The sequence below is a fragment of the Bemisia tabaci genome, chromosome 2, assembly GCF_918797505.1.
Source record: "Bemisia tabaci chromosome 2, PGI_BMITA_v3".
Taxonomy (NCBI): Eukaryota; Metazoa; Arthropoda; class Insecta; order Hemiptera; family Aleyrodidae; genus Bemisia; species Bemisia tabaci.
The window spans coordinates 64,449,197-64,461,218 of NC_092794.1; the positions used below are offsets into that span (position 1 = coordinate 64,449,197).

General features: G+C 35.3%; 2 protein-coding genes across 3 annotated transcripts; one reads left to right on the forward strand and one right to left on the reverse strand.

Moving 5' to 3' along the window:
* The first annotated feature begins 201 nt into the window (after positions 1 to 201).
* LOC109039627 (uncharacterized) lies at positions 202 to 6,160 on the forward strand. Of its 2 annotated transcripts, XM_019055200.2 has the most exons (8): positions 206 to 503; positions 1,259 to 1,373; positions 2,296 to 2,463; positions 3,490 to 3,564; positions 4,001 to 4,220; positions 4,714 to 4,920; positions 5,270 to 5,441; positions 5,644 to 6,160. In XM_019055200.2, exons 1-8 carry the CDS (start codon positions 438 to 440, stop codon positions 5,890 to 5,892), a joined length of 1,272 nt encoding a protein of 423 aa, XP_018910745.1. In that variant the 5' UTR covers positions 206 to 437; the 3' UTR covers positions 5,893 to 6,160. The 2 variants fall into 2 exon arrangements, with proteins under 2 accessions (XP_072152166.1, XP_018910745.1); XM_072296065.1 differs by lacking the exon at positions 4,714 to 4,920 and having other exon boundaries at positions 202 to 503.
* Positions 6,161 to 6,401: 241 nt separating this feature from the next.
* Positions 6,402 to 12,005, reverse strand: Sumo (Small ubiquitin like modifier). The gene is made up of 3 exons (XM_019055204.2): positions 11,838 to 12,005; positions 10,292 to 10,414; positions 6,402 to 8,759 (listed from the first exon to the last, which is right to left on the reverse strand). The coding sequence occupies exons 1-3, from the start codon at positions 11,853 to 11,855 to the stop codon at positions 8,628 to 8,630; spliced, it is 273 nt and encodes a 90-aa protein (XP_018910749.1). The 5' UTR covers positions 11,856 to 12,005; the 3' UTR covers positions 6,402 to 8,627.
* Between the last annotated feature and the right edge of the window lie 17 nt (positions 12,006 to 12,022).

Below are 12,022 nucleotides of genomic sequence, written 5' to 3' on the forward strand. Positions count from 1 at the left end.
GTTGAAAGTGGGCTAATTTGTAGGTACATTTTAATGGACTATATCTTTAATATTCATTATGAAAGAGCGCACCTGTAGAAATTAAACTTCAGCCAATGAATATGGAAATACTTAGGTATCTCTACGTTATAGATAAGAAAAATGCTTGAGTTAAAAAATTAGGCAACTTGATAAGATAAAAGTACAAATATATAAGAGAAAATTTCCTCTTCGCATCATGCCTACTCAAGTGACTCAACAGCACTCATTGGTGAAGTATAGCAAATGCAAAAAGGAAATGTTGGAATAACTCTGTCTCCCTTTTCTTGTGAATTTTTTTCCTTACATAAAAAATCTGAGATCGCTGTAAAAATCTCCGTACTTATTTTTTTTTTTTTTATTATTTTACGTTTTTCTCTCGATTTAAATTGCGACTTTGTGAAATCAATCAAATTTTCATGGCTGAGAGTACCGCTGACTTATTTCATTCGGGTTTAAAGCTCCAAAAAATTGCACACAATGGGGTAAGTATAACTCCTTTCGAAGGCGAAATATACATTTAATCGATCAGGCCGGTTCTCACGATTTTTTTTTTTTCTTTTTTTTTTTTTTTTTGAGTGTGGTAATGCATCTGAGGATTTTCCATATTCAACCAGATATTCGAGCCTTTAAAATTCTTCAATTTTTTTTAGAAAAATAAGAGGATATCGTTTACTTTTACTTAGGCGCTGCTTGTGTTCCGGTTTTCTTTCTGTTGCTTTGCGCGCGGTCATTCACCTCATCTCCCGCTGGCTTCGCTTCCGTCGAAGTCATTGGCGGATCCAGTAAATTGGCAACAGGGTCTTTTCTCCTATTTAAACCTAAGTAGTAGTACCTAAGTAAAGAAAAACTTGAAAAGAAACATTCACTTGATTTTTGTCAATGCCTTCCTTAGAATTTATTCCAAGCACTTGGACCGGATTCCTTTGAACACTTCATCATAGATTCGTTTCGTTGAAATGGCAAAGCGACTTATTACTATTAATTTTTCGTTTATATATCTCCCGGCTCGAATAGTTGCAAACACTGTCGTGGTAAAGAAGAACGCCGTATGAACAGTCGGGCATTGCCAAAATTCTTCCAATAAAATGTTTATTTTTGAAAAAAGTTATCAATACCCATGTCTCCCTTAGATTTTTAATTACTTATTTCATTCTCATATGAATTTCACCTAAGTAAATCAAAAGTTATTATTGTGAAGCATAGCAAATTTTGAGTATGAAATTTCTTTTATTTATAGGTGATGAACTGGTTTATGAAATTACATCCAATAAAAACGCTATGGAATTTACAGCCAACATACATCTTGGCACAAACCTCTTTCATCATCGGAGGAGTTACAACTTTGATTCATGGTAAAAGTCTGGTATTTGTTTAATATTTTTAGCTAATACATGATCCTTTAGTATCTCACAAGAGTTAAATTATTTAGCATTGCAATAATCAGTCATTTAATGGCCGACAAACACATATCGTGTCTGAAATTGAAAACGAATATCTCCTTTGCGATGTTTTAGAACCTCTGACTATACTTGCGCTTACTTTTGGAAATGAAACTAACAAACTGTAATCCAGTCGAATTAGCTCTGAAGAAGGACAATCTAATGGGAAAATCAATGTATAGAAGGTTTCTTTGCAGAAACATTTTGCAATCGGCCACCAGAACAACATATACCTATCAAAGTTTTCAAAGACTCATGCGTCAACCGGTACAGCGACCGCATACTGTGTGTTTGGCGCAATGCGTGAAGTATCCATGCACCCTTGTAGGCGCTATTATACTTGCCGCGCCGACCAGCGACCGCAGCGGCGGAGCACTGGGTTTGGCGCAATGCGTGAAGTATTCACGCACTCTTGTAGGCGCTAATATGCGTATAGCACCGACCGGCGGCTGCACTGTTTGGCGAGATTAGAAACGATGATACAGCATTATTAGATTTGAAAGAAACTTTAGGGACAATAAGTGTGATGCACTATGGTGGCCTTAGCTGAACTGAAAAGTATTACTGTTGGTTAGGTATATTTTTCTTAAAAAATAAGAGGAAAATACAGCATTTGGTTGGAGATTTGTAAGGTTGCAGTCTGACGTAAAGGCATGTTTTAACTTCAGCTATTGGTACGTTTTTGCTCATCTCTGCAAAGGAACTTAAAAATTAGTCAATATTCATCTTTTCGACACACGTTTTTTGAGTATGTTTAAAAAAAAAATACTTGCATTGCTGTAATACAGTTACTACAACAGCATGGTTTTCTCCTTTAATTCTATTTTTTTTTCAGCCTTCCTGACAGGAGGACGATGGCCCTATCTCTGGATTGCTACAGTTCTTCATGGTATACTTATTGAGACAATCTGTTATATTTTACCTGATGTTGATAATTTTTGGCACTCAACGACACCTGTTATGTTTCTCGGAGGACGCCTGCCTCTCCACATTATTTTATTATGTAAGACGTTCGTAATTATTATACAACACAAATATGAGAAAATGCAAATAATGACAATGTTTTTAGCAGAGTTTGATAACAAAACCTACTACATACTTACATTGTAAAAAAGGGTTTATTAAAAAATAATGTACTTACCTAGCAATAAAACCTAGTCAGACCAATCTGCAATTTGTGGAGAGGAAAAAATATTGCTTTCTCCACGTAGATCTAACAGCTTCTTTTTTTTTGCATTCCCAATGGATTTAGGACGAGAGATTGTAGTGTAAAAGCTCAACAGAATATTTGTTGCTTTAAAAGAAAAATTAGGACACACAAATTCACTGAAGTGGTCCTCCTTCAATAAGAACCAAAGCTCAGAGAGGTTCAATTATAAATCAAAATTATGAGCAGAATGTTCTACATTATGCCTACAGCAAGAGTGATTCAAGTAGGTACAGAGCATACTAATTTGAAAACCTTCAAATCGAGTAAAAGTAAAAACGCATGATTGATTAGCCTAAATTCTTCTAAAACTACAGTGGAGTTTCACCCCACGTAAAAAAAAATCTAAGAAATACTCCTATCTAAGTTATGATTAGATACATACTGAGAAAAGTATAGACGCTCAAGCGTACCTGCACGCGTCAAATCAAATTACGCGCGCTTTTTACCTCGCTGCGCATTGAATGTGCGCGGGAAAAATGGCGCGAAAAGGTGGCTACTAGCTTGTGGGAGGGTCATTTTCGCAGCTCACGTGCTTCGAAGTCTGAGAAACTGAACCTTCGCGGAAAATTATGACTCCTCCTTCCCTCCAAAAAGAAAGAGACAAATCTAGAGAAAGAAAAAATTTTGGGGTCTTGGATATGATTAGGTGAAATTTGCTGAACTTCTGAGGATTGTAAATAAGCTGTTTGGGAAGTAAAAAGTAGGTAAGCTTGTCGCATAAAGTGATGATTTAATATTTTTTGTATTAAAAGAGGTGGGGAGCAAAGGAAATAAAGACATATAGTAGCTAACTTTTTTGGATACATTTTTCTGTCCTAGATCCTTCTTTTTACTGTCAAGCAACTTTCGCAGTGACCAAAATGAATCTTCCACAAAGAATATTTCCTTTTGCAGGTAGGTTCTGACTTTTTTTTTTTTTTCAGTTACCACAGTACTTATGCCTACCTCATAATATTTCCTTAAGTAAACCTGCCATTTAAGTTCCTGTTTTCTGCTCTATATATTGTGTTACAAATAAGGAAGAATGAGAGCAGGAAAACCAATTACCTATGCAATTCTAGGCAAATGGACCTTTGTGCTATTTGAGGAGAACACTTTATTGAATGAATCCTCCGTTTCTCGTAACATTTTCTATGATATCATCCAAATTATTATTGTTAATTGTTCAAGTGGTAGAAAATTGACAAAATTTACAATAAAAAAAAAAAAAAAAAAAAAAAAAAAACTACAAAGCTTGTATTGAATATTTCTTTTTTCATTTGGAAGGAGGGGGAGGGAATGATTAAACAGTGAGTCTAAGTATGTTAAATGAGGGATCATTATGTTACAGTGGGACTATTCGTTGTATTGATTGATTTACCTTACGATATAATGAGCGTAAAATTTGTCCATTGGACGTGGCATGATACGGATCCCAATATTTACGACAGACATTACTGGGTACCATGGAACTCCTACTTTTTCCACGCGACTTTCAGTGCTGGCTTCACATTTTGGTTCAATTACTCTTGCGACCAGAGTCAGTCAGCAAAAAAAAATCTTCAGAATAGGTGAACTTCTCTTCTCCAGGTTTGAAGTCTATTTTTTCCACTCTGTGAATTCAGTATCATGGATTAAGTACTGACTAATCATTCTCCTTTGAGCTCTTCTTTCTAAGCGTATGAATGCATGGTAAAGGCCATGAATTAAAGGAGCTTTATTAGCTCCTTCTACAACAACAATTTTTTACCCATTGCCATAGAGCTGGACTCTGACCATAATGTAGGATATCCCTTCCTCTACAGCCTTAACTTCGAGAGCTTTCATTGAGCTTTAAAGTTTGTTTCAGAAAAAAGCAGCGGCACTAGTGGCACCAACGTCTTTCTCATGATTGCTCAAACAAAGTATTTAAATCGAAAATCCCTACGACATGCAAGAGCTCTATTCTAATGAATGTTTCTTTGTCCTTTAGATCAACAAAAATTCGCTTTCTTAAGATGGGTTACAACTCCTAGCCTCTCAAAAAAGTCTTGATTTTTTATTTTCTTTTTTTTCTTCTTCTAGGCGAGGTGTAATAACAGAGCTGAAATCAGTTATGTGTGCAGTGCTTCTTGGAACCCCAACAGGCATTTTATTCTTTGTGCTAATATACCATCCTTTGCATGACGTCTTAAAAATTCACTCGGAGGTGACCTTCTTCACCTTATTCTCAGTTTTCGCTATGATTGTCTGCACAAATATGATGGCATCTGGTTTGAGAACACCTATTCGGTAAAAATTATAATTTAAACTTTGTTTGTTTGACTGAATAAGTAGAAGTTCCATACAAACTGTCATTCTACATTTTTGTATACCTAGAGTATTGGGTTGACAAAGATGGTTAATATCCATTGGTAATGTTTTCATTGATTTTTTTTTTAAAAAAAACCTTTTCAAAATTCAAACAGCCATTCTAAAATACATTGAAATAAAATTGCAGTTCTTGATAAGGAGGACGAATTAAACTACTGATGGTGCTAAATTAAGAGCTAATAATTGGACTGAAAGAATAAAATGGTAACAGAATTGCTTGTTGAGCTTTCCACTCTAAAAATAATTCTTCATTTCCCTCTTTCACCAGCACGGAAGAAAAGGATTACACAAAAATCCTCATTCCACACCTCTTGATTCACTATGGACTTTTTTATGGCTGCGGAATTTTTGGATCTCCAGAGAAAGAAGTTTCCATTGGATTACATGAGCCTGTAGGCCCTTGCAATGAATACACATCTGTGCAAACAGTTCTGGGAATGGTGAGTGCTTCATTCATTCTTTATATTGAACATCTAAATTTAACATGTATGGAGTTAAACATAAGCGTTTGGAGTTGTGAAAAGGAAAATAACGTTTTTCATTTCATCCAAGTCCTATTTTTGATACAAGACCACATTTTTCTGCTTCCAGAGTTTGGTAATAAAAATGGTGGAAAATTTAACAAAGCATTTCATTTTTCAGGTACTGAAGAAAAGAAAATATTTATGTATTGAGGACTACGATGAGGCATACTTTGATTTCCATTGCGTACCTGGTGGCCCTCCCTCAGAAAGGGCTATATGGTATGGAATCTGCGGTACGCCATTTGAAAACCGGGCTGAGTACATTGTTATTTTCAGCGTAATAACAATGATCGCAGGAAGCACTTTTTATACACTTCACAAAGGTTCAACGAAAAAATTGGACACAAGACAGAAGAAAAAAGCTTAAATTCATCTACGAAAGAATCTGCTCAATGATGTTTTGAGAAAAACTAGGGGGCTCTTCCTTCAGGATAGGGACGAATATTACAGATTCTTAAGCATATCAAGTGCAAGGCTCTCATTCCTAAATCTTTGTTGATTCTGTCATCTTAATGGGATCAGTTTGACAATCGCTCAAATCATTATGATGAATTGTTAGATGGAAGCTTTCATTTGAAGTTTAACAAACCTAGATCCAGATAAAATTCATATTAAATAAAATAATTTGCACTTAATGGCTGTTTTCATCAATCATGACCATGTGAATCAGATTTTTTTCAACATACCTCCTTTAAAATGTTACAGCAATATTACTTGATTTTACTGCCCGTTTACTGTAAGCATAAAAATATTAGAAATTGGCTGAAAATATTATTTTTTGCCAAAGATTCAAAGATTATTAGCTGATGATATGACTGCACTGTTGTGAGCAAAAATGAAAGGAAAAAAAAAACTTGATTAATAAAAAATCAAAAGTTAGTAGTACGAATTTTCTGTAATGTTTCACAGCATAACATACAGGATTTTCAACAAAGATACAATATCAATAAGAAATTAAAAAAAGAATATGTGAATACTTAATTATATGTATTTACAATATCTGTAGATATCATTGGACATGGCTGCCACAGAAGCCAATAAACCATAATATGGTAAATTGTTTAGTTGTTGCGGGTACCAAAACGAAAATAGCTTTCATTGCAAAATGGTAGGTTAAATTAAACAGCCTTTTAAAAAAAAAGAACCGAGACCATTATAATGTTTCAAAATCGTGCAACTTTTTATTTATCTGGAAAATGCCCTGAAGTTTACACAGCCTTCATTTTTCCACCAAAAAATTTTAGTACATACGTTCAATATTCCTTCTGATAAAGAAGGAGCTGCATGATTTTGAAAACACCGCAATGGAATTGGCTTCCTTGCTGAACACGGTCCAATTAATGCTGAAGTAGAAAGGTTTTTCTGATTAAATACTCAAACATTTTAAAGTATTCCTCGATACGTATCCCTCAATTATTACAAATTGTATTTTGACTGGGAAACTTTCCAATGTAAGTATGCGTTTCAAAACCTTAAACAACAGCAAATGGGGGTTACTTTAGAGAAAATGGAGACATAAAAGAGAAGGGATTAGATTGCGATTACACCTTCTTAAATTTTTTTTTTATTTTATGTATTACAGTCCTACTTTAGAGTTAATCTAAAGAAAATGATCGAGACGTATGATGCAAATGATTAGCTATGTATGTGCATTGTTGTGTACGTGAGAAAGTTTAAAGATGTAACGTTAAAATAATAAATAAAGAATAGATATTACTAATTATTGTGATAAAAAAAGAAGAATAAAATGTAGTGAATTTACATAATAGGTAAGTGAGTTCAACGCACAATTTCAACTTTAAGAACGAAGCAAGAGGAATTTGATGTCACAATGACTGGAAAAACGCAAGAGCTGTAAAACATATATTATACACTTCAGATAATTTTGTGTTTAATTTTTTCTTTCTTCTTATTTAACTAATATTTACAGAAAGAAGCTGCTTTGATCGAATTTTACAAGTTCTAGTGGCAACCACTGTCATCATGATATATACATCTGTACAAGCAAAAAGTAAAAGTTGAATTGGATCAGAACTTAAAGAAAAGCTAAAAATGTTTTAAAAAGAACTTCTGTTACAAATTCTGTAGCATCAAAAGCTAAAAATATAAGTAGAAAAAACGTCCGGAAAATTTGGAGGAAAATATTAATCATTGAAAAATGATTCAAGTTTTAAGAAGCATTATAGTGACTTTTACTTGTTATGAAATCTAACTGCAGGCTCTCATCTTAAGATTGAAGAAGTCCCAAAAACAAAAAGATGACCTCAGCATTCAGTTTGAAGGGGAAAATATTGATCATGAAAAAGATCGGTTTTGAGACAGTATAATTTTCAATCCTTTCATAAGATAAGGGATTAGGACATCAAAATTTAGCAAAATGCAAGATTATTACACCAATTATAAGTGGACTAAAAAGATACAGAACTTAGACCATCAATAAAGAGCTATCTATTGATGACATCAGGCACTTTCTACTCATTTTTTACCCCAACCCCCTCCAATCCACTTAATAAGAGGTTCATCAGGTAGTTCTACAACCCCCCTTTCCATAAGTACAAAATGTCACTTATACACGACTCTGAATCTCCAACAATTGCAGAAAATACAATAACACTCGTGACCACCCATTCTTCCTTATCAAATACATATTTTGATTCAATTTACTTTCTCATGTAGCTTTGCTTGTTAATTATAAACAAATATATCAATGGCTATGGTCAGATTTCCTTGAAGAAAATAAAAGATTAACACAGATTTCTAAACATTGCCATTGAGATACCCATATTTCATATTTAGCTGTCAATATGGTAGGCATGAGGAAAAAATAGGTGCTGAGCAATTTGAAATATTTTTCTTGTAGTACCTAAATGACAGCAGGTATTCAAAATTCAGCAATTATCTGTTGGATTCTGGGTTCCAATATCATACCATTCTGAAGGATACGACAGTGAATTTGAGCATTAAAAAAATTACAGCTTGAGTGAATAAGTTTGAAAGCATCTTTTCAGAACATTTTAAAACTGCTAGGAAAGAAAAAAGACATTAAACAGATCCAATAGAAATTCAACTTAACTTATAGGAAAAGAATTTGATGATTTTGACTTAACTGCCTCCAGTCTGCTGCTGGTACACCTCAATGGTGTCTCCTTCGTCCATTTCAAGGGAGGCTGGTGTGTCATCCTTGCTGATTGGTGTGCCGTCAAACCTGAATCTGACTGCTGCCATGGCAAAACCCTGTAATTAAATACAATGACTGATCAACCAAAAACTGAGGAAATGTTATCTCTAAAGCTTCTCTCTGATGCCATTGCAAAATAAACAATATTTGTTTTGCAAAATTTTAATTAATTGGGACATTCCTACAAGATGTCTTTAACTTTAAGAGCTTCAATGATGATTTTTGAGGTTTTGTTTTTGCATCAAACGTAGGCAGAAGTTGTGTATACAAGTCACAATGATTAGCATACCCATCCTTTTTGCCATGTACAACACTTTCAAGTTTCAATATAATCAGATTGGATATGAAAGGATTTTTGCTTCCCAAAATCTGATTAACAACCTCTGCATAGGGGGCATGGGAACCAGAACAAATAATGAAGACTATCGTTGGACACTTTCTATGACCAGTAACTGCATTAAGGTGTTGCAGAATTTGCATGAGTAAGTATGAGAAGACTGTCTTAGACATCAGTATTCTCTCACTCTTGCTCCATGAGCAACGTAAAATATGAATATGTGACATCTCTCTCTCTCTGGCAACTATCATTCAACCTAGTCCCTTCTGTCACAATCTTGGGAGACCTTTCCCAATGAAAGAGCCTGCAAGAAAAGAGCTGATGAAAGGCTTTCTGAAGTGGTAAAAGTTGTGTCATGTCCATATGGGAAAGATGCGGATGCACGCATCCTGCTGCCTTGCTCTTCATTAATCAATGCTTTCACAGAAACTTCATTCAAATTTAGATTAAGTAGGCTAATTTAAAAGTTTCAGCCTGGAAAGGCTCTTTGCTTTAAGAGGAAAGGAACTGTCTACTTGTTTGTGTCAATCCTCGTTTGTCATCCTGTTTGATTAAGATTTCCTATTCTCATCCCTGCTCTCCTGATTCTATTTTTCACTTGAGGGAAAATAATGAAACTTTAAAGATAAACTCGCAGATACTTCGAAGGGGGGGGGGGGGGAGAGGGTTGCCAACTCAGGAATACTACAGGAGAGAGAGGTAAGGTGACTTACGGCAATCCTTTTGCCACTGTCGTAAAAAGTACAAGCATCTCCAAATAAGAATATCTCGGCTTGTGCACATTTTGATAAGTATAATTTGGACCATGATAAACAGAAAGGAACAAAGCCACATCAGCTATTGCCAAATTTAATTGGGCGGTTAAATTTTTTACATGAAAGCAGTTGTGCGGATTTTCATGCATATTTCAGTGAATTTTCTCCATAGTACCGAGCAAGCTCATTACAATTTTCAAGGGATTCCGCAAAAACGTTCTCTCGTAAAAAAGTAAATTGCCCGGTTAAATTTGGCAATAGCTGATGAAGCTTGGTTCCTTTCTGTTGAGCGAGGTCCATTTGGTGGCTCTTGGCTTGAAATGAACTTTACATCAACTGACTAAAGTTTTTTCAAGATGTAAGGAGAGTCATTGGCCTGCTATGTTGTTGCAAAGTTCATCATATGAGTTCCCTCTGGTCATTCATTAGTAAAGTAAAGCTCTATTTTCAAAACAGGAATGGCTATAAAAAAATAATTTGTAAAATAAGAACATACCACTCTCTCACAGTAAGCTTTCATGAGCTTGGACAAAGCTGTGTGCTTTTTAATTTTGAACTGGACAATGGTGTTGTCATTTCCTAGCACTTTCAAGTTGATATGATCTTCTCCTTTGGAGTCCTGAAAAGAACACAATGAAATAAATTGAGAATTAGTGAATAATGTAAAGGGAGTCAAATTTGAAGGTTTTATGGTTTAAGGTTCGGGAGTGGTACCATTTCAGAAATGAATCCTAATATGAAAAGAAACATGAAGTAGCTTACTATACAAGTAGTGAATCCAAACTGTTGGGTGAGAGGAAGTCAGCACTAACCCAAACACAAACTGATGGCAAGTTTTGACCCGCATGGCACAGTTGTGGGCATAACTCATTTTTTGACATTTTCTATTCCAGTGCGTGTTAGCTAATTTGAATTTCAGGGGACTGAGGGATTTATTTGAAATTATCAACTATTTTGAAGGTGGGCTAAGAGATGCAGTCCCTGTTTAAGTACACTTTGGACAGAATAGATGAGGGGGGGGGGGGGCAACAGGAACGTCCCCTTGGTTTCTTTTACATGAATTGCCACTGAGGGCCTCCAGATCTTAAGATCGCATTGGAATTTGGTGAACACATCGTCACCTTCTGGCCAAAGTGTCACATGCACCATGCAACATTTCAAAATTTCTGTTATTTTATTTTATGTTTAGATAGAGAAATTGTTGGTTGAATCTGTTTGAAAATTTCACTGAATTTTATTTGCGGCACAAAGAGAATGCAGTGAAATTTTCTGACAGCTTTGTTGAACCATCTCTCTGTAAATAAGTAAAACAGTAGCAGAAACTTTAAAATAGCACATGGTGCTTGTGATACTTAGGCCGGAAGGTGACAACAAGACAACTAGAAATCATGTCAGTTACTAAGTTGGCAACTGATAATTTGTGGTTTGTGAGCAATTGCAATGCCATCGTTCAATTGTTCAATTGCCATCAGGGGTTAATCGCGAGTGAAGACACCGACATGTGCTGACATGGCTTGGTCGACTGCTTATGACAGTCAGAAGTACAACTTATTTAACCCAAATTTTAAGATGCAGCTGAGTTAATTAGTGACAGTATGTTGTAGAGAGCAGCCAAAACTTACTTACGGTGGTCTCAGTACATTTCATCATTAGATGCTGAATACCATCTGCAACCCAGGTACTTAGGAGACCACGCAGATGCAAGACCTAAAAATTAGACTATTCTTCGACGATCATACTTCAAAACTCAGAGGTCTTGACAGGTAATTCAGGCCTGGAACATGGATGTGGATGAATAGCGCCGATTTCGGCAACTTCTCGTACGTCTTCAAAGTTGTGTGAATATCGTCACTTTTGAAACGGTTTTCTCGTTTCTAGCTGTGATGGCTGAGAGCAAGCCAACTTTAGTCAGCTTGAAAGAAATAAGAAAAAGATAGTTTTCGGAAGATGAGCGATCAAAGGCGGTAAAATAAATTAAATAGAGACCTAACCTCCAAGTTCTTTGGATCGAAAAAAAAGATGATGGTTTCCCACATACTCACCTTACGGTCATCCGACATTTTTGACTCGTAGATTCGCGGTCCGTGAACAAATTTCACACGATGCGAAAAGGTTATTTAAATAAATTAGATTTTTAAATCTCAGAAAAACAGTAACCACGCTCAATCAAAAATTGTTTTCGACTTCGACAGGTCAGGTGAACACGGCTGAACAACTTTAAAATTTC